Source organism: Camelus bactrianus, chromosome 6 (genome assembly GCF_048773025.1).
Source record: "Camelus bactrianus isolate YW-2024 breed Bactrian camel chromosome 6, ASM4877302v1, whole genome shotgun sequence".
Classification (NCBI taxonomy): Eukaryota; Metazoa; Chordata; class Mammalia; order Artiodactyla; family Camelidae; genus Camelus; species Camelus bactrianus.
Genome location: NC_133544.1, coordinates 10,015,798 through 10,041,762, shown reverse-complemented (window position 1 = coordinate 10,041,762; position 25,965 = coordinate 10,015,798). Strand labels below are relative to the sequence as shown.

Genomic DNA, 25,965 nt, shown 5'->3' with positions numbered 1-25,965 from the left:
TGCTCCCAGCCAGGGCTGTCTAAAGGCAGCTTAATAAAAACAGACATATGGATCAATGGAACAGAATAGAGAGCCCAGAAATAAACCCACAGACCTATGGTCAATTAATCTTCGACAAAGGAGCCAAGAATATACAATGGAAAAAAGACAGTCTCTTCAGCAAGTGGTGTTGGGAAAACTGGACAGCAGCATGTAAATCGATGAAGTTAGAACACTCCCTCACACCATGCACAAAAATAAACTTAAAATGGCTTAAAGACTTAAATATAAGACAAAACACGACAAACTTCCTAGAAGAAAACATAGGCAAAACATCCTCTGACATAAATCTTAGCAATGTTCTCCTAGGGCAGTCTACCCAGGCAATAGAAATAAAAGCAAAAATTATAGTTAAACTTACAAGCTTCTGCACAACAAAGGAAACCATAAGCAAAACAAAACGACAACCTACAGAATGGGAGAAAATACTTGCAAATGTTGAGACTGACAAAAGCTTAATTTTGAGGATATATAAACAGCTCATACAACTTAACAACAAAAACACCCAAACAACCAAATCCAAAAATGGGCAGAAGACTTAAACAAGAAAATCTCCAATGAACACATACAAATGGCCAATAGGCACATGAAAAAATGCTTAACATCATTAATTATCAGAGAAATGCAAATCAAAACTACAATGAGGTATCACTTCACACCAGTCAGAATGGCCATCATTCAAAATTCCACAAACGATAAATGCTGGAGAGGATGTGGAGAAAAGGGAACCTTCCTACACTGTTGGTGGAATGTAGTTTGGTGCAGCCATTGTGGAAAATGGTATGGAGATTCTTCAAAAAACTAAAAAGAGACTTACCATATGATCCAGCAATCCCACTCCTACGTATATATCCAGAGGGAACTCTAATTCAAAAAAGATACATGCACCCTAATGTTCATAGCAGCACTATATACAATAGCCAAGACATGGAAGAAACCTAAATGTCCATCAACAGATGACTGGATAAAGAAGTTGTGGTATATTTATACAATGGAATACTACTCAGCCATAAAAAGAATAAAACAATGCAATTTGCAGCAACATGGATGGACCTAGAGATTGTCATTCTAAGTGAAGTAAGCCTGGAAAGTAAAAATACTATATGATATCATTCATATGTGGAATCTAAAAAAAAAAAAAAAAGGACACTATGAATTCATCTACAAAATGGAAACAGACTCTCAGACATAGTAAACAATCAAATGGTTACCAGGGAAAGGGGGTGGGAAGGGATAAATTCGGGAATTTGAGATTTGCAAATGTTAGCCACTATATATAAAAATAGATTTAAAAAAATAAATTTCTTCTGTTTAACACAAGGAACTATATTCAATATCTTGTAATAACTCTTAATGAAAAGGAATATGAAAATGAATATATGCATGTATATGCATGACTGGGACATTGTGCTGTACAACAGAAATGTACACATTGTAACTGGCTGTACTTCAATTAAATAAATAAATAAATTAAGTAAATAAGTAAGTAAATAAAGGCAGCTTAGGTGGTAACTCTCCACTTAGACCCTCCAGGGCTCCACACTGTCCGGAAGTGAGTCCAGGGTTCCCTGCACACTGTCAGGGTTTGCCACGCCCTCACTCTTCTCTCACCATGCCACCCATCACTTACAATCCTGGGTGGGACCGGATCTCTGTGGCCTCCTGTCCTTTGCCCCTGCAGTTCCCTCTGCCCAGAGCACGTCCCTTGCCTCACCTCCACTCCCAGGCCTCACCTGGGGAATCGTCCCTCTCTTAGCTCAGCCAGCGCCTCCTGCAGGACACCTGCTCTAAGATAGACTCTGCTCTCAGCTCGTGTCTGGGGACTCTTGCTGCTCTGTTTAGCCTACAATTCCTGTGTGTTCTGCCTCCCTTGGCTGTCCACAGGCATCCCAAACTCCATGTGAGAAAAAACAGAACCTGATCTTCCCCCACTGAACCTGCCCTGGGTTCGCCCTGTCTTATCCACTCCGTCATCCTCAGTCTGTGACCTCAGTGGAGAGCTCTCCACATATCTGTTGACTGAGTAAATGTCTATGAGTGAGGTACTGCTCTTTAAACATATAAATGAGGTATCCTTATGAATTGAGAACACTTGCTTGAACACTGATATGCTTTCCTTAGTGGTAAAGAGAGGTTTGGATTCCTAGCTAGAAGGCAAGATCCATCTGGGGGATCTGACCAGGGGCGTTGTCACTCAGGCAGTCACAGTGGAAGATGATCAGATGTGACTGGTGTCCTTCCTAGGCTTGCTGGCTGGGCTCCCAACTGCCAGGGCTACATCTCTGCCTGGGGGAGCTGACCCCCACTCCCCCAGCATTGAGTCCCAAATAAGACATGGTCCCAGATGCTCCCTGGCAAATGGCAGACTCTTTAAAAATGTCAGTCCCCTCTGTACCCCCTTCTCCTGGACAGTTTATCTTCTGTCTTCATCACTTAGTCACGCATGCATTCCTATATCCAAATGTTCAATGTGCACTTTCCATGTCAAGCTCTGAGCTGTCTCTGGGGACAAAGACAAATCAACAGTCCCCAGTCTCAGGGATTGGATCAGAAATTTAATGGGTCAGGCTGGCTGCTTTGACCCGGACATAGGTGGGACATCCTAGGTGAATTCTGCAATAATTATGAAATCACTAACACTGACAGGGTGATCACCCTGGGCTGGCACTTTTTTAAGCACTGTCACCTTCAAACTCATGGGACCTCTCAACAGCCTTATGAGGAAGATGAGGTCCACACGAGGTCAGAGTTCCAGGGTGTCAGTACCAGCCCTCGATCCCAATGCAACAGGGGAGCCCCTTAGCCAGGATCATGCCCCTCACCTAGCAGGATCCCCTTGCATTATGGGGACCACAGCCACTCTGCCCTGTGTCAGGTGGTGGGCAGACCCTACCCATGGCCCCCTGAATCACGCCTCACAATAACACTGAGGAAGGAGGCCACATCCCCACTGGGAAGTGAGGAAACTGAGGTTCATAGTGCCCAGGTATACAGCAAATCCATAGAGACGGGAAGTAGATTAGTGGTTGCCAAGGACTTGGGGAGACGGCTGTACTGGGAGGTATGGGGTTTCTTTTTGCAGTGACAAAAATGCTCAGGAACTAGAGGGTGGTAATGGTTTAGTATATTGTGAATATACTAAAAACCACTTATACTTAAAAAAATACTTTAAAATGGTTAAAATGGTGAATTTTATGTCATGTGAATTTAGAGCACCAGGAGGCACAAGTCAGCACGGATGTGCGCTCTGGCCGAGATGTGTTTCCCTATTTCCACCTCAGGGTTGAATCCAGACTCCTCACGAGATTCTGAATTCCTGGAGGGTAGGAGCCAGTTGGCCCCAATTCTGGGATCATTCCAGAGCCCGTGGAGGTCACACATTATGTGCATCTCACCAGCCTTTTCGCCCCAAGTTTCATCACAAACCTCACCTCTGCCTCTCTTTTGGCACAGATCCCTTCCTGTCTGGTGACTCTGGTGACAGCTGAGGGTCTCAACCTTGACTCAGGCAAGAACACCTCCCTTGAGGGTGGACCGGGGCATCAGTCATTTCCAAAGCTCCCAGGTGATACCAACAGGCAGCCGAGCTCAGACATCCAGCCAGAGGCAGGCTTCCCGAGGGCAGGGCAGTGCACAGCTCATCTCTGCAGCCCCAGGACCTGCCACCGCACAGCCCTTGGCAAACGTTTGTTCCATAAATCAACAAATATAGGTTTGTTGAGTAAACTGAAGTCCACTTCAACTTGTAATCTTTTATTTGCTGGATACGGGTAAATAAATGAAAGACACACAATTCCACGTATTGGATTGGAGAAGGAAAACCCGGTACTTTTGAAAAAGAGCCAGCAGTGATGAAAGCTGTCCTGGATATGAGACACTCAAGCCTGGGTGCAGAAATCATGCTCACAAGTGCGTGGTGCTCAGTGTCCAGGGGAACACAGGGCAGAGCCAGCCCTTTTTATGGGTGGGAGCGGTGAGACTGGATAAGGAAGTTGCTCAAGCAAGGATTATATTGACAAGAGAGCCCATTTACTGGGAGTGGAAATGTAGTGGGTGCTGGATGAGGCCCACATATTATTCATACTCCTACAACCCCCTTGGGAGGATGGCATCATGATCCCCCTTCTGCAGATGTGGACATGGAAGCTCAGAGAGGTTGAGGCACCGGCACGCGGCTGGAAAGAGCCAGCGTCGGGCCCAGCCTCCAGGTCCTCCTACTTGCAGACCATGCAAGTGGCTCAAAGATAACAGAACAGAAACCCTGCCTCCCGCCAAGAATGAACATCCAACACTCCAAGGTCCAAAACAGCTTGGCAGCAACACGGCTTATGTAACAAGAAACGTTTCAAGTGACACGGCCCATGTTTGATGCCCAGAGTCCCTCATCATATGCTCATCCCTTCCAGGCCCCGCACGAGTCTGCTTCGTTATCCCACTGGTGAGATTGACAAACAGACGACAGGACCAAGAACAGGAGCACTGTGAGTGACGTCCTGAGGCTCCCTCCGCTCATTCATCTCTCAAAACCTAACAGCATCCTTGCCTCCCCTCCCTCCTGACAACCACAGCCATCGTGGAGTCTGATCACACCTGCCTCCAGGACCATCTTAAATCAGACCAGGGCTTGACACCACCGCGCCGGCCCTGGCCCGCATCCAGGCCACCGCACTGGCTCCCACACCACTATCTCTCACCTGGCCCCGAGTGACAGCCTCCTCGCTGGGCGCCGGTCTCTGTAAAGTATAAATGCGGCCACACCACCCCCCTGCTCAAAATCCTCTAGAAGCTTCTGGTTACACTTAAGACAAAACCCCACCCCCTCCCCCAGCATCCAGGCCCTCCCTCTGGGCCTTGCCTCCTCCAGTCTTGCTTTGCCCAGAAGCCAGCAGCCAGCATCCAGCATCCACACCGGCCCTTTGCGCACCCGAGGCCTGTGAGGAGCTCGCACGCACGGCTGTTCCCTCTGCTGAGAATGCTCTTGCCCCGGATCTTCCTCACCCACGACTTCCCTTCAATGAAATGTCATCTTCTGTCCCCAGACCACGCAACCTAAGTGACCGCCCAGTCGCTCCCTATGAGACCTTGTGGTTTTTAATTACCTTCTATTTTAATCATCATCTATTTTTCTGGTGATATTTTTGGCTTGTTTATTTTGTGTTCTAGCACCTCTCCCCTGTCCTACCTGCACATACACACAGGGACCCTTCTGTCCTGTTCACCACTGCATTCCCAGAACCTAGCACAGTGCCTGGCATACAGTAGAGCATAAAAATCTTCACAAAAGAAATGAATTAGTAGCTACTGAGGACCTGTGATGTGCCAGGTATGTGCTAAGGAGCTGAGGCTACAAGTGGACATAGCAGACTGATGGCAATGATCTATACCCAGCAAAGCCTTAGGCATTAGTCAAGTAACGAATTAGATATTTAAAGGGTGGGGTGACTGCTATAAAGGAAAAAGAAAAGTTCAAAGAGTGTGTGCATATATGTGTGTGGTTTTAAAATGTACCCAAATTCTCTGACACTCCTCTACCATGAGGCAGAATCTCACTCATTCCCTGCTCCTCGACTGTGAACAGCCTTTTCCACTTGATTCCGAGGAACGGAATGCGGCGAAAGCGATGCTACATGACTTCCTCAGCTGCGTCATCAAAAGGGGTACAGCTTCCACCTGCTTCTCACCACCTGCTTCTCAAGCCTGGAACCCAGCCGCCATGGCACGAGGAAGCCCAGGTCGTAAGGAGGCATCATGTAGATGCCCCGGTGAGCAGGACCAGCTAAGGACCAATAGCCAGCACCAACCACCAGACATGAGCCAGGAAGCCTTTGAGATGGCTCTAGCCCCAGACAACTGATTACAAACATGCGAAAGACCCCAAGTGAGACCCTCCTGGTGGAGCCCCGTCCCCTCTCATAGCTGTGAGACGAAAGGACAGTACATTTGTGTTGTTTTTAAAACCACTAACTTTCAGGGTGACTGATTCCCTAGCCTCAGAGAGCCTTACAGGGAACGGAGTGACCTTTATGGAAGTCGGGGAAGGCTTTCCTGGAGGACGTTGGCGCTGAGATCTGCATGGGTTGAGGTGAACTACTTTGAGGAGACGCCCGGTGGGCACAAGGACTAGTCTACACGAGAGGCTCCGAGACAGGAAGGAGCAAAGCCCACTCAAGGAAAGGAAGGGGGACCCTGAAGCTGACCCTCCGTGATGGAGGGGGACAGTTAGGCAGCAGGTGCATTAATCAAATGGCCTGGAATTATTTCCCCTCCTTATCAGCCAGATGACAAGGCACCCTCTCTGAGCCCCAGGCTCCTCATAGACATTGGGGCTGATACCACCTCCTACAAAGGAGCGTGTGAGGATTAAATGGGATGAGGAACAGAGAGCTTGCACCTCAGCACTGGGAACAGAGTGTCGGTTTCCTCCTAGTGTTCTGAGTGAGTTAAAAAAAGCATTCTAGGACTTCCACAGTCCCCTTTGTTTCTCTCTGTTAAAACGTGACCCCTGGCACATAGGAGGGGAGCCGGGCCACTCCATTCCCAGCTCCACCACTGCTGAGTGACCTTTGGGAGTCAACCTTTCCTCTGAGTTTTCTAAGAATAAAATAAATGCAAAAAAAAATCAAATCAATCTCAGTGCTCTGAGCGCCTTAAAGATCGGCACTATGTGAATGCAGGCTCACGCCTCTGTTCTGCCATAGCTATTTTTGGCCCCATCAGCCTAAGAAGCAGGTCTCGCAGAGGGGGTGTACGTGCTCTTCCTTGAGGGCTGGCACACGTCTCCTTCCACGGCCTCAGCCGTCTGAGTCACATGTGGGGACGAGTGGGCCATCGCTGACATTTACAAAGTCGGCCGGGTCCTGAACCCCGGTGGCTGCCGTGGGATTTTCGGTCAAGCCCTCGAGCACGCCTTTCCCTTCGCTTTGCCAGGGTTCACTCCTGCCCACGCCTTCCAGAAATACCTTCACCCGGGGACTCCGGCTGACGCTGGGATCACAAGCCTGGCGCGGGCTGCCCCTGACGGGGCGTGGGTGGAACTCTCGGGAAACCTTCTCTTTTCTGTTCAATAACTAGGGTGTCTACACATCCTTAAAGCACCCAGTTCCTTCTCAAGTTTCCAATCGGTGCTCCTTTCTCAGCAGAGAGGTGCCAGAACCATGTTTAAGCAACTCCCAGCCTGAAGGTTGGTGCCCTACTATTATTAATTATTATTATTACTACTATTATTATCATTAGTACTATTTATTAGCTGCCATTTATTGAATGTTTCTTGGATTCCAGGCTCTGCATTGTGTCAATTTTGCAGCAAAAAATTCTCACAACTACCCATATGTGGGGCGGGAGTCCCATTTTACAGATGTGGAAACTGAGGCCCCAAGCAGTTAAGGATACATGACCCAAATCACTTAGCTCATGAACAAGGGTGGACCCAGGTCTTGAGAGCAGGAAAGCCAGGCTGTGAACCACTGTGCTGTAACACCACTTTTAAGCGTGTAGTTTCTGCCAAGTACAGGTTGTATAATTTCCAGTCTTCACTGCAATCTCTCCCCAGGTAAGTGTCATGAACTCCATTTTACAGATAAGGAAACTGAAGCTGAGAGGGATGTGATGTGTCCGGGGTCCCAGAGCTAGGAGGGGAAGAGCTGCATCTGACCCCAAAGTCCCCTGACCCGATTACCATTCTCTGGGATGCTGGCTCTCAAAGGGTGCGCCCTGGGCCGGCAGCATCAGCATCGCCTGAGAATGTATCAGAACACAAATCCTAGGGCCCCACCCCAGGAATTCCACGGATGGGCTCCAACAACCTGTGTTTAAACAAGCGCTCTGGGGAACCCTGACCACACTCACATTTGAGAATCCCTGGTCTAGTGCTTCCCACAGTTTGCAGAAGTTTACAAAGTGCAGCTGCCCTAGGCTGCCACCACCTTCAGTTTGAAGCGTCACAGGCAGAGCTTAGGAAACGAAGGGCGTTGGTGGAGACGCTGGGCTGGCCGAGGATCTTCCACATCACAAGATCCACATCCTTTCCATGCTCGTTCTCGACGGCAGGCAGGACTCAGGGCAGGGCTGCCTCAGTAGACTTCCCAGGGCTGCCAGGAAGGGTGACCCAGCTGGGACCTCATGGAGGAATGTGGCGCTGAGCTGTCCTCACGATTGGTAAGTTCTCAAAAGGGGTTGGGGGAGCCAGTACTCTTGAAAGTCTCATGGTAAAACAAAACAAAACAAGCACACCAAAAACAACAAAAAATAATAGAAAAACCATGCTGTCGCTGTCAAAAGCACAGCCTGGCAGTAGGTGACCAACCATCACAGTTTGCCCAGGACTAAAGGGTTTCCTGCAAGGCAGGGCTTTCAAGACTAAAGCCAGGAGAGTCCCGGAGAACCTGGGACACACTGGTCACCTGAGCAGCAGGGCAGCAGCAGGTGCTGTTTCGCTGAGGAGGGAGGCCTGCCTGGCCACGGGAGGACACCCAACAACTCCGGCAAACGTTTCTGGCCCTTCCTGCCGCAGGAGACTTTACTGGTCTGCGTGAGTGGGTGCACAGGTTTCCCTGTATCCTTTCTCCCTCTACGCCAGACACATGCTCCGAAGCCCACACTCCTGCAGGAGTTCATTCCTTCAGCAGGGCGACTCCTGCCCGACCCTCGGGCTCCTAACTCTGGGCCATTGCTTCAGCCACTCCAGGGACTGTCCGGCCTCCCTCTGCTCCTGCCTACCTGAGGTCTACCTGGGAATTCTCCCACGTTGTCCCAGATCCTCTCTTCTTGCCCCCTTTGGAATTAAGTATCCTTCCCCAAAGCACCTTTGAATTCCTCAAGCCCAACACTCAGGCTGCTCTTTATCAGAATGACTTTCACAGAATGATTAGCAGCAACGGATACCTGTCCAGTTTTCAAAAGTACTTGCCACTTACGGGAATCCTCCTGTCAACCCGGTGGTGGAGGGGAAATCCTCACACCTAAAACTCACGATTAAGTTAACCAGGCCTCTTAAAACTGTGCAGAGGAAGAGGCAGGGCTAGCACGCCAGCCTAGGCTCAGGGCCTCAGCCTCTTATGCTGTGTCAGTCTTCTCATTCCCCGAGCCCTGCCAGTGAGGACAAGTCCCTGTGCACCTCTGTGGGCCTCCAGTGTGGCCATCACAGGGCTGAAAAGAGAGCAGATGCTCGGCGAACGTTCGCCAGGTGAAGGAGAGGCCCTTGTGAGCGGCAGGGATGCAGACACATCTGATGACCAAAGAAGCAAGGGCTGGCATGTGCCTGGAGCCAGCATACCCAGAAAGATGGCAGGAAAGGATACTCCCACAGACCCCCTCTGCAGGTGATGGGCCACTGGACCGGGAGCTCCATGTGGGCAGGAGCTGCCCCTCTCTTGCTCACTGTTGCTGTCCTAGCCCCTGGCACAGTGCCAGCACCTGGGGACCTTCGTGCACACCTGCTGAGACCACAGAGGCTTCACAGCACCAGAGCCCTGTGCTCTGTGGGAGAGGCTAATTCCTTGGGGATTGCCGAACAGGCAGAAGTTGTGGAAGTGGCCACGGCCACACTCTGTCTGGCATACTGGGCACTACTCACGAGTGGGATTCTGGGCTGTGCTCAGTGAGGACCAAGAGAATGTACACAACATATTCTCTGTCACTGGTCTAATCTGCCAGGCACGCCATGGCTGTGAGGTACTCTGCTGTCCTCTTGCCCAGAGTCCATGTCCGCATCCTCGGGTTGTAACCCCTCTACCTGGATTTTCCTCTGAGAAGCCACCACCCCTACTTAACCTCCATCCATACACCTCAACTGCCAAGGGTGGTCACATGGCCCAGGCCTGACCAATCAGCACATTCCATCCCATAGACTGCCATGATTGGTCCAAGGATGGACATGTGACCCAAGCTGGTCCAGTGAAAGTCAGCCCCAGGACTTCAGTTGAATGATTGAGGAAGAGAAGTTCTCCTTGTAGGGAGATTACTAAGGTGTATGGAATTCTGGACCCTGGAGCCATAGGGACCAGGCCAGCCTGAGAGAAAAGGCAAACAAAGAGAAACCAGAAGAGAGAGATGAAGGCAGAAATCCACCACCATCATCACATAAGACCTGCTGCTGGAATATCCTGATACTTGGGCCAAAAAACAAACATCTCTCTCTCTAGTTTTTGTATCACTTAAGCCACTTCAAGATGGGTTTCTGCCACTTGTAACTGAAAAAGTCCTGCCATATTATCAATCCACACCTGCTGTCCTCTCACCCAGAAGTGCCTTCAGGCCCCAAGCTCAACATGAGGCCTCTGTCCCCTCACACCAGGCAGCCCCCACCCACCTCCCCTTCTCTGCAGCCCCCACCCACCTCCCCCTGGTCTGGCTTCAGCCCCTTGCGGGTGGTCTGGGGCCTGAAGTATCTCAAAGGTCCTCACTTGACCCCAGTCCGGCAGCTTACCCCAATCCACCCTCCACGGTGTCAGGAAAGCTGACCTTTCTGAAGCAGGCCATGTGGGGATTGTGTTCCTTCCCTGCCCAACACCTACATGGGCTCATCGCTGCCCAGAGCAGGGTTTCCTAAAGGATGGGGCGCCTGTCCCTGCAGTTAAGGGAGCTGGCTCTAGATGGTGCATGGACCCGGCCTCAGACCCACAAAAACAGAGAACAAGAAACTAAGCCCGCTTCTGATTCTCTCACAAACTTCCTAATTTCATTCCAGAGAAGAACCTCTGCACGGTGCTACCACAGCTCTGACGCCTCTCTGCCACCTGCTTTCTCCCTTTTTGCCAGAGAGAAGGCCTCCTGCTCAGAAACTTCCACGGCAGGCTACAATGTTAAAACATTGGTTTGTTTTCATGGCATTTGTTTTTGGGGTCACCTATTTATGCAAGTGATTCTCCTTTTTTATTAATAGCACTTACATAAAGTTTTCTTTGAAAATTAATTTGTATAAACTCAAAAGTGAGTCTATTTAAAGAAAAAAATAAGGCAAACAACAGGAGGCATTTGGATACGGTGAATGTTTGGCAACAACGATTCACAGGTTGAAATGTGATCTACTCAGCCAGGCACATAAGGCCCTTCTCACTTCGCCCCTCGACCAATCCTTCAAACCCACTGAGGCTCTTGCAACTCTCCAGATCAGTCTGCCAGAGTCAGAGCTCCAAGCCTTCACCTCATTGTTCCTTCTGCCTGGATGCCCTTTTCCCACAACCCCTTTATCAACTGAGAACAATTCCATTTATTATTTAAGGGCCCCGGTCAATGCTACTGTTGACTGTGGTTGTAGTTTGGCCCAGCTACTCAAGGATTTCCAGCACACCGGGAAACCAGTGAGCTCTCTCGGGCCACTTTTTGAGGGTTCCTGGCAGAAGGGCCTTCCTTGAGGCTGAGAGATCCCAGAGACCAGAATGGACTTTCAGGTCTGTGTCTGGCACAGATGCTCAGTGAACACAGGATGAATGGAACAGACTGTAACGAGAGCCTGTGGAGTCATCCAGTACAAGTGCACCTGGAGCCCAAATAGCGGAGGGAGAAGGAATTTGAAAGGAAGGGAAGGGCATGATCTCCAGGGCCAGGGGCCTAAGGTCAGACCCCACAGTACCGCCCGGGGATTCCTTCAGGAGAGAGGAGGAGGGTGAGCACCTGGCTTGGAAGGATGCTGCAGAGGCCTGGAACAGAGGACCTGGTAGGCTAAGGTTCTTGATTTCGACTTGCATTTGAATCACCTCAGAACTTGCTATGATGCCAGTTCCTAAGCCCCATGCTCAAGGCTCTGACTCGGTGTTTGAAGTGGGCCTGCGAACCTGCACTTTAAAATGAATGCTTTTGGGGGTGGGGGATGGCTCAGTGGTAAAGTGTGTGCTTAGCAAGCGTGAGGTCCTGGGCTCAATCCCCAGTACCTCCATTTTTTAAAAAAAGTATCTATAAATTAAAAATTTTTTTTTTTTTAAAAAAAAGAATGCTTCAGATGAGGCTGAAGGCCACACTCTGAGAAGAACTGGGCCACAGGAGTCAGGTGAGAATGGAGACAGGTAGGGGCCTGGCAGACAAAACACAGAAATGCCCCCAAACTGCAAAACTTCCCCGGAACACTGCATTCCTTGCCTGGACACTGAGAGTCTGAAATCACAGCTTCCCAGAGAACAAGCCTCGTCAAGGTTATTTAAAATATGCCCCAAATAACTCAGCGGAGATGTGTTTAATGAGGTAGATCCACATATAAGCTCGGGCATTCTCCAGGCCGCAATTTGAGTGATCAATCCCAGATACAGAATCTCTTGTTAGCGACCTTATCAACTAGCAATTGTAAGCAGGGAACTTAACCCCCATGGGTCAGAACTGAGGCTATTTCTGGCTAAAGAAACCCTCCTTTGTTTGCAATCAAATTGTTCATAGATGAAATCAAAGACAACAAGTGAAGGGAGGGGGTTTTCGCAGAATTTGCTGCAATGGCTGAAAGGCATCTGTGTAACTTTGCTCCCAGAGCTGCCACTTCAGCTCTGTACTAATTGCTTCCTTACGTGTGAATGAAAAGCAAAAATGAAACCACTCTCAGGGGAGGGGTATTTCAGACCAGTGCCCAGGGCTGCCTCCCTGAAAGGCCTGGCCCGAACAATCCAGGCCGAGTCACTTATCAAATGGAGATTGACTTTTATCTGATTAACCGATGGAGAAACATCCTTCTCCATCTCCCAGAAACCTTCTGTGGGAAAGGCGTTTTGCAGACTGCAGGGAAAAGTTGGGCCTTGGCTTCCCTCCTGCTCGGCCAGTGGAAAATTACAAAGGAAGCAAGGCTGTCCTCTGCTACACTCACAGGTTCTTCCTGGGCCCCAGAAAACACAGAGAGAAACCCAGGATTGGAGCCAGCCTTCACTTACCTGGGGCAGAGAGGAGTCTGGGGGGCGGCGGGGGCGGGGGTGGCGGGGGCAGCGGGGGAGGGGGCCGGCACTGGCAGATGTGTTGACAGCTGTCGGTCACCTTGGAGCAGGACTTCTGGGGCTCACCGTGCGTCACCTGCAGAAATGGGCACAGGTGCCCAAGAGAAGACAGTAAGTCACCTGGGAGCCGAAATGGGACCCCCTCCCATCTGCCCCTTAGACCTAGGCAGGAAGAAGAGACAGAAGCTGGATTGGCTCAAACGGAACAACGTCATGGGAGGCTGGCCTGGTAGGACCAGAGACCAAGTTTTATTTCCAGCTCTGCCAGGAGCCAGCTATGGGAACGTGGCAGTCGGCCTGGGCATTAGTGAGAGGCCGACGAGAACTTGAAGGTTAACTCCTACAATCTCCTCGTCGAACCCATGAGGAAACTGAGGCCCAGGCCGGAGACGTGACTGCCCCAGGTTCTCAAACTCAGCCGGTGACAGGATACTGATTTTACCTCCTCAGTAACCTGACCCAACCACTCCTCCAGTCTTCCCTGCGGCAGGGCAAGACCAAGCCCTTGCCTCCTCTCTGGTCACAGCTCCTGACAGCCTGCCTGTGTCCACTCTGGGCCAAGGTCCCACCACCCTGAGGGAGCAACCTTACCCAGCTAGGCCTCTGCTCTGGTGGCCCATGAGACCAAGGGGAGCAGAGCAACCTCCCCAACATTATCCAAGAGGCCCCTGAGTGGTCTTGTGGGGAAAAAAACCGCCCGCACCTTGCCATGGCCCCCAAATGCCCGTTCACAGCTCAGGGGATCACGAGGCCACAGGGCCCCATCAGGAGGCCCCCAGCAATGCCTCCAGCCCCAGCTCCCTCATTCTCTCATCCTCTGCTCTGCCCTCGAGGCCTTCCTTCCAATCCCTGACCCCTGGCCACGCTCTCTCCCTTTGCGAATGCTGCTCCAATGGCCTGGAATGTTCTCCCACACCTTTTCCCTGCTGCGATGCCAGTTACTCAGCTTGGCTGTCCCCTCCTCAGGGAAGCATCTCCAACCCACCCCTGACCAGGTCACATCTCCATTTTACAGGTTCTCTTGGCATCAGGGGCAGCAAATCTCCACTGCGCTGTTTACCTGGTTCAACCCCCTATTTACCATTGGACTATAAAGTCCATAGGGCCAGGGGCCAGGCCTTTTATTTTTTTCTCTCTTGCCATCATAACCCGTAAGGGCGTGCCTGGAATTCCCCAGAATCCATGCCTCCTGAATCCTGGTCTGGTGTTCTTTTGACATCAGTCCTAGTTTCCCCATCTGTAAACTAACAAGGGGAACAAAGTGGGCTGTGCTCAACCAGCGGTTCCCAGCCCTAACTGCACATCAGAATCTCCCAGGCAGCTTTAAAAAATGCTCACGCTGAGCCTTTCCCACACCAGTTAAGTCAGAGTTTCTGCAGGTGGAGCTGGGCGTGTGTATGTTGTCTAAACACCCTAGGTTAAACTTCTAATGTACAGCCAGTGAGAAAATGGCTGGTTTAGACCAACTGCCAGCATCCCTCCCTATGACAGAGTGCCATAAATCCTTGCATCTAGCATTTTCTGCCTGTCCCAGGGAACAGCTGGTTTAAAGGCAGAAAGGAAAGAGTTGGTGGTCACCCTCTACCTCAGTGATGCCTAGACTCCAGTGAGGAGACACCTAACCCCAATTTCCCCGCAAACAGCCACGTGTGGCTGCCTTCAGAGGTTAATGCAGACCCTTTGCTGCATGCCTCCCAGCCCCGCAGAGAGAGCCGGCAGGGCTCAGCTGCTCCCTCCCCACTCGGCAGATGTGAACAGGAGGGATCTAGCCACCCGGATGGCAGTAGGAGGTGGATTGATTTACAGCCCTGACTTCACATCTATGAGGCCAAGAAGCTCCGCCTCACCACCTTCTAGTGTTTTTAAAGGACCATGGACTGCATTTCAAACTCTGGAAGGCAATCTTATCTCCCACTGGGAAAAGCCTATCCTCAGATGGTAAACTTTTCCTCAATTATTTTACCGAGAAGAGTAATTCCTTAGAGGTCATGGCTAATCCACTGCCTTCTCCACCAGTGCAGTTGTCAGCCCTCCCATCCCCATCATCGAGACGGTCCTCTGGATTTCAGATCTTCTAAGACCATGGGGAATGCTCGAAAGCTCCCTTCTCCCAGCGGCTGGCCTCTGAGATCGCTTCTCCACCGAACTCTACCGAGTTTGTGCGAACTTCGAGCAATGCCATTGCCAAAGCAATTACTTTCCCACTCTCCAAAGTGCAATTTATGCGAGAGAGTTCAAGAGGAGCACGTTTGCTTAACCTGGCCCAACACAATGACCTATTTTTGTGAGAGAATTTTAGGGCTCAGATGTATAAGAGCGCTCAATGTGATGAAATTACAGGCAGGGAAATCGGGCCAAGTTTCAAGGCTGAAGGGGTGGGGGGAGAAGGCGCACACTGCATTTTACAGATCTGTGGTCTCTCATATAACAGTCTCACTGAAATGGGAGAGGGCACCACTGCTTAACCAACCATCATCACACAGGTGCCCAGCCTGGGCTGGCTGTCCTTCTCCCCGAGGCTTGGGCCCCTCACCGGCGTTTGGTCCAGTGCGAGACTGTGGCCACTGAGCCTCCCTTGACTGACAGTTGGTTACTCAGGCCCTTTATCCACTTGCCAATTTCTCTTCATCCTTTAAACCTAGCTCTTGCATAGTCTTCCCAGGCAAGACATCCTGAACGCATCCCATGGCCCCCCGAATTACACCCACCTGCCCAGTGCTGCCTCTTCACCTTGTAAATCCTCCTTTTTGGGGCACTTTCCTCACTGTTCCGTAATGTCTGTCACTGCACACCAAGTTGTGAGCATCTTGGAGCAGAAAGGTACGTGGGTTTGTGCTTTACAAATCCTGACCAAGTGTGACTCCCTGAGCCCTACTGTGCGTCAGTCATGGGAAACAGGTGCTCACTTCACTACGAGGATGATGGAGAGAGGTAGCTATTATTACACACATACAGGCTGGGAGGGCCGGCTCAGCAAGGCTAAGTTACGCGCCAAAGTTGCACAGGGCCTGGCATTCAGTTGGTGCTCAGTGAAAACATGTCTGGGGATGCCCAGCAGCAGAGAAACGTGGGATCTGCCCTGTTCCCCAGCATTGCGTCCACTTTGAGGTTCTGCAGATCAGTGAGGTTGTGTTTAGACCAGCAGATAGGAAACCTCAGTACCATGAGCTGGTCCCAACACCTGGCTTGGTTGGCTTATATCCTGGGGAGTCTCACAAGGAGAAGAAACTTGCCCCTGAAGTCACCTGAGCTTGGCTGGACTTGACTAAGGAGCAGAGGCCTGGAACGGTCAATGACCTGCCTAAAGCTGGTATCATGACTGCCTGTAACCACTTTTTATTACAGTCTGGCCGTCGCCTGCCTTCCTACCCCGCTTTGTAGCATTCTCTGGGGGCCAGAATCCTGACGCACAGATAGGTCCTGAAGTGGCCTGGATTTGGTTCCAGTCACTATGGTCTGGGGGACACGGTGCTCCATGGCAGCCAGTTCCCACTCCTGGCCAATCGGTGCAGCTCTCTGGTCTGGTCTGGTCCTCCTAAATAGTCCTTGAATCCATCCCTTCCCACAACTACAGCCCTAAACCAGGACACCGTCACAGCTCCCCTGTGTAGCCCTTGACCCTCACTGTGGGTTGCCAGATAAAACATGGGATACCCTGTAAAGTTTCTTATCTGAAAATTTAACTGGACAGCCTGTATTTTTATTTGCTAAATCCAGCAACCCTACCTCACCCCACCAGCCTCTTTCCCTCTTGCCTCGCCTTCTCCCTGAATCCAAACCTTGAACTGGAGTTGGACTGAGATTTCTAAAATGCCAGTCTGAGATTGCATCACTCCTTTGTTAAAACTTCCCACTGTCCCCAGAGGCCTCAGGATGAAGTCCAAACTGCAAGACGTGATGTTAGTGGCCTATCACAGAGGCCTCAACTGCAGGTGCCCTCCCCGGGGTTCCTCCAGTGCTCTGTCCTCTCCTCCGGCCTCGGGGCTGTTCCCTTTGCCTGGACTCTTAACTCACACTTGCATCCTGACTCCTGACTTCTCCTTGTTCGTGTCTCAGCTGAAGCACTACATCTGCAAGGCTTCTAAGGCTCCTGCACCAGGTCTCATCCCAAACTATTCGCTCCTGCTGAGCACTCTTGCCTATAGTGACGTGCTCAGCGATCTCTCCAGTGCTAGACTGTCAATGCCACGAGAGCAGAGACCCCCCAGGTCCCTTGCACTTAACATAGGGCCTGGCAAACAGCAGATGTCCAAAAAGTGCTGCTGACTAAATCCACAAAGCTGTGATGACCGACCACGGGGCAGGGGTCAGCATCGCTGGGGTCTGGGACGGCTCCTCACCAGCACACAGAGACCCACAGGCCTGGATCAGAGCCTGCCTCTGGGACGAATGCTTCAGGAGGGCGCCCACAAGGATGATGGCTTCTGGTATCTTTTATGGAGACAGGCCAGCACCACAGTAACTTGATGAGATACACTCCTGTCACACCTAATAAATTCGCCAGCCTGTCATCCTCTTCACTTGCAAAAAAAAAAAAAAAATCATCTGGAAGTGAACTTGGAAGAATCCTAAATCACAAAACCTCAAAATCTCAATTCCAGACACATTAAGGAAAAAAGGAAAGAGGCTAAGGAGTGCCCCCACCAACCTTGTGGCTGTTTAACATCATCTGACTTTAATAATTAAGTTTCTTATCATCTAGGCAGCAGCCGGAGGCTTGGGGCTGATCTCAAGGTTGCGACCTGGTACTTTGAGGGACCACAAATCTCTTGCTTCACCAATTATCCTATTAATTACAGGACTTTATGTCAGTTTCACCCTCCCAAATGTTTACGACTTAGGGGGATTCTTCTGGCAAAAAGCTCATGAAAGCACAGATAGATTTCTCTATATTCAAGAAACTCCTATGACATGACAAATTATATACACAATCTCTCTACTTAAAGGAAAACACAAGCTTTGAGCACTTTGACTTTTCCTCTTCCCCTCTTCTCTTCTGGATTCAGCTCTTTTGCTCAAAAACCAGATCCATTCATTCCAAAGCCCCCTTTTCCTTGGCTTCTCAGTCCTTGTCATTTGTAGGTTAATTTTTCCAGCACCTTCAGCCAAGATTTTACCCATCTTACTTGTCTGGAGCATTTCTTTTCTCATTGATTTTCACAAAAATTGATTTGTATTGAGTAGCAGCACCTGAACTACACAAACACACACTCACAAACACACACATCTGCTTGTGTAAATACTGCCTGGCTGAAGGACGCTGTTAAAAAAAAAAAAAAAGAAAACACACACACAAAACAGAGCTACTTCACCCAGTTACTTCTTTTGGTGGGGGTAGGGGGTGGTCTGCTGTTTCTATCCTGCTAGTTCCCACAGCAGATCTAGTTCCTGGAGACTGACAACATCACCATGTTGCTCTCCGTACTAGCTGAGAAGGTCTCACAGAAGAGGGAAGACTGTAAACAAATGAATAGAAAAACGAAGTGAGCTGAACATCTGAGGTTCAGCTCAAAGTTGAACAAGAAAAGCTGGTCCCAAACCACCCACGTGTTTAGAAGTGACAAAATTCTGAATCCCAAGGAGGCACAGCTGAGTTTAATAACTGCTGTTTCACACACTAGACAAAGCTGTCAATTCCGAACGGAAAACAATTGTGAGTGAGACTGAGGCAAGCCGGAGAAAAGAGCAGAAGACAGCCTGATGCTGGGGGTGGAGGGTGTACCCCTCCCCTACTCTAGCAGACCTGTCCACTCAAGCTCCCCACCCAGCTGGCTGATTCTGGCATGAGAGCCCCAGGTTCTCTCCCAGTGGTCACCCAGGCTACCATCCAAGCGGGGCTGACCTAGCTGGTTCCAGCAGGGCCCCATCACTTGGGACAGTTCATGAACCTCAGCATCCCTTCTTCAGGCTGCACCTCCTACTCAGGGCAACTATCTGAATAATCCCCAATCTCCAAAATGCCACCAGGAGAACATGAAGTGACACCTACCCCAGAGTAGGTATTTCAATGACTGAAATGGAAAAATGTCCTTCAGAGCCTGCCAAACAATTAGCAATTCAAAAATGTTGATCAGACTATGTAGTGATCAAAAGGGTACCTGACTAGCCAGATAGAAGAGTGACATTACTATTACTAATATCAACAGTGGCAGCAACAGCTACCATTTACTGTTTATTATGGTCCAGGCACTGTGCTAAGTAATCTTTATCTCATCAAGTACTTACAATAGCACAATTAAGAAGAAGAAAGCAGGGATCAGAGAGGTTAAGTGCATTGCCTAAAGTTCCCCAGCCTGAAAAGGGGCAGAGCTGGGGCTCAAAATTCAGAGCTGGCTTCAAAGCTCACCTCTCTACCATTCCACTCACCATACCCCTGACTGTGTATGTTTTGGGAGGGACTAGGGACTATCCCATCTAACCATCTCTCTCACCCAAACAAAGGTCACTTGAGTTGGTGGCTACCTGGCCCCTGCCTGGGGGCTGGGGGGCTCAGGGTGAGGACTCCATCACCAGGTAATCCTCACAGATGGACAGCTCCTTCTTACATACCCCCACTAGTGGCCACCGCACAAAATCTGTCCACATCCCCAATTCCACTACCTACAAGAAATACAACCCCTTCTGTGTTGAAGTCCAATTTAAGAAGGCTCATATGAAGTTTACTAGCGGCTCTGGTGGGAAATAAAGAATGGATAGTCTTGGGATAATTTTTAAGTTTGTACAAGCTCTAGGGTTTCTTTGTCTGCATTTCTGCAATAGAACAGCATCATGAAGAAAGCATCCCCTAAGCCCTTTCTGTTCCAAGGACCTGTCCTGTAGGCCTCAGCAGGCCAGGGCTGACGCCTCCTTCAGGAGTTTCTTATATTTTCAGGGCCAGAGTATGGGGAGACCTAGCGTCTTTTCTTCTCCTAAACTCTTCCCTGGACCAATTAAAGGGGCGACTGCAAGAAGTCAGGATCCTGGGAGTGAAGTGACAACTACCCCTACCCCGTACCCGGTCCTGCCCAGGAGGTCCTGCAGCCCGCGCCGCCCGCGCCACGGCTCACCTGCACGAAGCCCCAGAGCGGGTGGAGCGCGCAGTGCAGCAGCAGTGAGGGCCAGCAGCAGCCACGGCGCAGCACCAGGTCCCGGAGGAGCATCTTGGCTCGCGGCACCCGCTCCCGGGGCGAACTGTCAGGGGAGTAAAGCTTGGGTCAGGCGGGCGCCGCTGGCATCATCCCGGTCGCGCACCCGCACATGTAGCAGTCCGGGTGGGGCTGGCACCGCTCACACCCTGGGGTACCCTCGCAAACCAAGCCTGGCCCTTCACTCCAGCTTGCACACTCGCTGACTCTTCATGGACAATCACAGAGGCCGGCATCCTAGAACTCACACTCCGTCGTGGTGCACACCCCCAGAATCCTGCGTGCATATCGTGGCCCCAGGCACACCTCCAGAAACATCCAAGCACACTTCCCGAGCCCCGTGCACCTCGCCGGAAACGGCCATGCAAACTCTATTCCACTGTGAGCACACTTCAAACCCGGCGGGCACCACTCACCCTAAGTGCACACCCACAGAAATAGCCATGCACACCCACGGACCCCTGTCCCCACACTCGCTGACCCTGCATGCCCAGCACAATGAAATCACACGCTGCGTGCACCCTCTCTGCCCCGCCGGCCCTCACTGCGCACACTGCAACATATGCACCTCCGTGCGCACCCCGTTTGCCCTCGCGCGCACCCCGCTTGCCCTCGCGCGCTCTGCCGAGCCCTGGCCTCCTGCCTCAGGGCGCGAGCTTTCCCTACGTCTCCATCTCCGCCCGCACCCCTCCAGTGCCTCACGCCACCTTGCTTAGTGGCTGCCCCAGCCGATTCTCGGCGCGGGGAAGGGAGGTCCTCACTCCCCCCGCGGCAGAATCTGTTCCCGAGTCGCCAGACGGCCCCCATTTAAAGCCAACCGCCTCCCCAGTCCCCCGCCCTCTAGGCGGAGCCTCGGTCCTCACCCTGGCGACTGCGCGGGCGCCCGGGGGCTTCACATGCCGGGGAGGAGCGCCGGGCACTGAAGCAAAAGTTTGCGCGCGGCTTGGGCCTCCGAGGCTGAGCCGGGGCCCCGAGCAGGGCGCGCTCGCATGGGGCGCAGGGCACGGTGGCGCCGGCTTCACCCGGCCGCGCGCGGGGCGGGAGAGGCGGCACCCCGCGCCCAGGGCCGGGGCGGGCTGCCGTGGCGGAGGCGGAGGGCGGGGAAAGTCTCCTCCGAGCCGCCTGGAGCCGGCAGCGCGTGCCCTCCCCGGGTCCCCGCCCTTCCCGGTGGCGCCGCGCGGCTGCCCGGGGCGCGGGGGTGCCCGAGCTCTCCCCGCCCGTCACGCCGGCCCGCGGGAAGCAGCAGCTAGAGTCGCTGGCCAGGAGCGCCCGCTCGGGCCTCAGGGTCGCGGGCGGAGGCGAAATAAATAATGCACGAAAAAGGAAAACAGACGTGAGCGGAGCCAGAGCCTCGCCCGCCTCCCGCCCGGAGCTGCGCTCCCGCCCGCGCTCCCCGCCGCCGCCGCCAGCGCCGCTGCAGTGATTCCTCGTCTCCATCTAGCGAGGCTATTGTGTATTGGGCGCTTAATAATTTATTTATCCACCCGCGAGGTAAAGGACTCCTAGCTCCCGAGGGTCCTAAGGGTCTTGCTCCTTGCCTGCCTTCCCCCCTCGGCAAGTTTCTCCGAGGCGGCGGGAAGTGGGTAAGGACTGACTCGTGGAGACCACCTTTGCGCCCTGTCCCTGCAGACTCTCTCCCCGCCCCCTCCCCGTTCGGAGGGGGCGAAGACGCCCCGGTTGCCTCGGCCCTAGGTCCAGGCCGCCCCTCCCAGAGCCGAGTGCTGTGTTCTCCCTTCAGTAGTCCGGGAGGGAGGTACCTCTCCAGTCACCGGGCTGCATCTTGGAAGGACTTGCCAAGGACCTGAGGAGGACCTCTCCACCACTGCTTTCCCTCAGTCATCTAAACTCCTCTGTTTGAGGCGAGATCATCAACAAGTCGGTGGCGAAGTAGCTCCTTAACGTTTCTCTCAAGCAAGCTCCCCCGCCCCAGGCCACAGCACAGGTATGCGCAGCTGCTCTGATAATTCGGTGGAAGCGCTTGGCAAGAGCTTTGGTTAATAGGGTGACCTTCCATAGCCCCCCCCCCCCAAGGCATGGAGAATCCTATTTTTAGATTGGGTGAAGGAACCAGAAGCTCGAGACAGAGAGCGGAGAATCAGACACGTTAGCTCATTCTTTGAGGAAACATTCACTCAGTTCCTTTCCCTAGTCTCTCTTGGCACCCTTAAGTCACCCCATATAAACACACACTCTGAGTATAAACTGCTCTGCAAACCAGCTTTCAGACCAATTTCCTAGTGACCTCTTTCATGCAGAATGCTGACCCAGGGCTTTTCTCCGTATCAACTGTATAGAACCATATCTGAACCAGCGAGATTCTTGGACACCAACATGAATGAGGCCCTGTCCCTTCCCTCTAAGAGCTTGAGGTCTGATCTGGGAGACATAATAAAACTAGCCATTCCACTGTCCGCTGGCATTCCACTGTCAGGTGTGGTGTGACAAAAGGACCTCAACTGAAGGGGACAACAGAGCCATGAAGACTGGAGGGACCCTCCGTCAGTAAATGCTTCCACAATTGGGTGGCCTGCCGGGAGTGGGGGAGTATCTCAAGCATGGGACCTCCTTGGGCAAAAAAGTGGAGATAATTGTTCATTTGTTCTTTCACTCCATACATAGTGTCAGAGAACACCTGCTAAGCGCCAGATAGAGCATTTGATGCTGGGTGTACAACAGTGAACGATCAGATCTTGTTGCTGCCCTTAATGGATTCACCATGGAGCCAGAAGGGATGGAAGGAAACATTGGTATTGGTGGGGAGGGGGTTCCTAGATGACTTTCTTTCACTATTGGTTTGAAGCAGGAGAATGAGGCCCAGAATGATCCCCATTGGTCAGCTGAGGTCAAAACAACACCGAGTATTCTGACACCTTTCTACTTGAGCCAGCCAGGGTATCTTGTTCAGTACATGACTTCAGTCTGTAGATATGACATCAGCCCCTGAGGTTTATACATGGAGCTCATTGCTACTTAAAAATGTTCTTAAATCACATTTTAATTCATTTCTCACCGCTGTGAAGTAAATATAATTGGTCCATTTGACAACTTGAGAGACATGACTTCCCCAGGATCACCCAGCTGTTCACCTGCGATTCAGAAGTACTGACCCTCAACCAGAGGTTCAATATTTCGGGAGAACCTAGGCAGGTTATGCATGTTGGAAAGCCTGCATTATCCCCCCTGGTCTTCAGTATTCCTGTACTGGACCCAGTCTGTGTACCTCTTGAGTGTCACCTGGCTCCACATCCTCCTGGTCCTCCTAACACCATGGAATGTCACAACCTTCTTTAGGGTGAAGACCACGCTCTGTCAAGGCCCTCTTGTGCTATAGCAGCAGCCAGTGAGGCTCTGGCTCCTCTCACCCCTCTGGACTCATATGACAACCCACACCATGGTACCTGGGATCTGCCTACTGGAGCCAGGTAACTCTACTCAGACAAGTGGGGAGTTAAACCCTGGAGCAAATTTTGACCAATGAAAGACAGGAGATGGGAGGGACCCAGCATATGGATTGTAGTTGTTCCATTTAGCCTGTCAGGAGATGTCCAGTGGGCATGACTGAGTAACTGGCAAGGTTTTCTTCCAAAGATGTAACCAGCTCGATAACACACAACCTTGTATTTCTGCCCTCCTTCCTTCCTTCACTTCCTTTTACCCTTTATTTGTCTTGCCCTAGGATTATAGTCCTCAATTATGTGTTAACAAGCAAGCATTTCTTTATGCTCTGTCTCCTAAGGAACCAGGGACAATTGGTACCACAAGTGACCGAGAAAGCAAATCTCCAGGATGGGATGTTGGAGCTGGATTTCCCATCTACCTGGAAGTAATAGGAGCCCCGTTACTGAAGGTAAGCAGGTCGTATCAGGCATATAGTTTTAAAGGAGTGAAGTAGGATTGGCCCCACTGAGCCCAGCTGTCAGTGAGAGACCTGCAGACTCTGTGCCTCTTGTTCCTGCGAATGTAGACTCTGAAGGGTTAGTGGTCTCGGCTCCTAGAAGGTGAAGCTCCCACCAATGAACACAGTAAGGGCTGCTCTAGGCTGGAAGCTGTAACTACTACCTGGGCACCTTGGGCTTCTCTTGCCAGTGGACCAGCAGGCAGAAGGAGTTGCTATGCCAGTGGGGTGGTCGTCCCTGATTACCATGGGGAGCTGGGCTTTCTGTTAGACGGTAGGCACAGGGAAGAGCATGTCTAGTGCTGTGGACTGAATTGTGTCCCCCCACGCCATTCATATGTTGCAGCCACAGCTCCCCAATATGACTGTATTTGGAGAAATGGTCTTTAGGAGGAAATGAAGGTGAAATGATGTCATAAAGGTAGGACCTTAATCCAATAGGATTGGTGTCCTTATAAAAAGAGGAAGAGAGATGAGGGTGCTCCTCTCTGTGTGCGCTCAGAGGAAAGGCCGTGTGAGACAAGACAGCCATCTGCAAGCCAGGAAGAGAGCTCGCACCAGAACCCGACTCTGCTGGACCTTTGTCTGGGACTCCACCCTGCAGCACTGGGAGGAAATGAATTTCTGTTGTTCAAGCCACCCAGCCTGTGGTATTTGGTTATGACAGCTCAAGCTGATACTCTGGGATTCACTGGGGCTTCTCTGCTCAGAGGTAACATGAATGGGCAATTATGACATCCAAAGACCCTCCAGGTAAGAACCTCAGACCAGTTGAAGAGCTGGCCTTAGAAACCTAGGATGGGAGGTGTGGGCGGGGGAAGATGACGGATGTCATTTATGGCCCCAGGACCAGCTGTGGCAGCAGGGCTATGGAGCTTGGCTTGCTAATGCTTTTGCGTCTTGTTAGGGAGTTACAAAACTTGGCCACTTCAAAAATTGGACTCGTACCTTCACTCTCAAGTTAATGGCAGCTTTTTCTTAAGTTAGATACAAATATCATATGAGGATGTGAAGAGTTCTGAATAATGCAAGGGGTGGACTGTGCTGGACCCCATTTATGCACCTAGATTTGTTTGGCTCCACCTACCTCCTCCCTCTGCTCAATGGAGAGGGCAGCCATCACCACCATCATCCCATCTCCTAACACTGAGGCTGTCTTAGCCTCAGCTTCCCCCAGGGTAGAGCTGAGCTTCAGTGTGGGTTCCATCACGCCCACTGCAGGAGGGGCCCCAGCGGCAATGGGGCCAAGGCCAGCCTGACCAGACTCATGGAGCCACACGCTGTGGTAGGTGGGATCTGACTCCCAGCAGCTGTCCACAGGGGCCAAGAAACCCGACCTGGAAAGTGTAGAGAGTTAACTCCCTATGATATGAACTTTGATCAAGGAGAGACAAGGGTCTGAAAGATCTGGTAGATGGTCGTTCTCCCCTTTTCCATCCGTGGTTCCACAGGCCTATTGGAATCTGTCTTGTGTGACCGAGCTGTTGGCTGTGGTCCCTGGCAAAGCTCAGTGACCTGAGCCCCACATTTCTTTTGCTTTCCTTTCCCTGCCTCTCTGCCTGTTCCCCTCAATCTTTCTGACCTGGAAATGCACCCGTCCCAGACACAAAAATGTGTTATTACTTCTGCTTTTCTTCCAGTTCCCTTTCCTGGGGAATTTAGGCTTAGACAAGTTCTTGGAGGCTTCATGGGCTCTAGAGGCTGTGTCCAGATGTGAAAAATGAAGTGGGATACCGCAGCAACCAGGATGTTTCATATCTGCAACATCTGCAGGACTGCAGCCATTTGAAAGGGGTGGTTCCTTAAGCATCCAGATGTCCTTCCTCAGGCCTCCACTCCTGTGCATCCAGGCAGGTTCCAGGTGGGAAGAGTGTCTCATGTGTCAAGAACACCAACTCTTGGGCCAAACTGCTTAATTATCGTGATCTCATGAGTTGTGGAATCTTTGGGGAATTTCCTAACCTTTAAAGCTGGCCTCCTTTCCTTTGTCTATCAAGAATTA

The 25,965-nt window shown here is 51.4% G+C and overlaps 1 protein-coding gene across 5 annotated transcripts in view; it reads right to left on the bottom strand.

Moving 5' to 3' along the window:
* Positions 1-21,896, bottom strand: part of PRIMA1 (proline rich membrane anchor 1) — a 60,151-nt gene extending 38,255 nt beyond the window's left edge. Inside the window, exons 1-4 of one of the 5 annotated variants that reach the window (XR_012507411.1) lie at positions 20,932-21,896; positions 19,991-20,114; positions 17,285-18,400; positions 12,911-13,020 (exon numbers count right to left, since the gene is read on the bottom strand). Coding sequence is in view for 4 of the 5 variants with exons in the window: in XM_074365097.1 (XP_074221198.1) it covers positions 13,007-13,020; positions 20,932-21,505 (588 nt within the window). In the remaining variant the exon portion in view is untranslated. Of the gene's footprint in view, positions 1-12,884; positions 13,021-17,284; positions 18,401-19,990; positions 20,115-20,669; positions 20,872-20,931 lie in introns of those variants that run through there. The other 4 variants (XM_074365099.1, XM_074365098.1, XM_074365100.1 and 1 more) reach the window with 4 other exon arrangements.
* Positions 21,897-25,965: the final 4,069 nt, after the last annotated feature.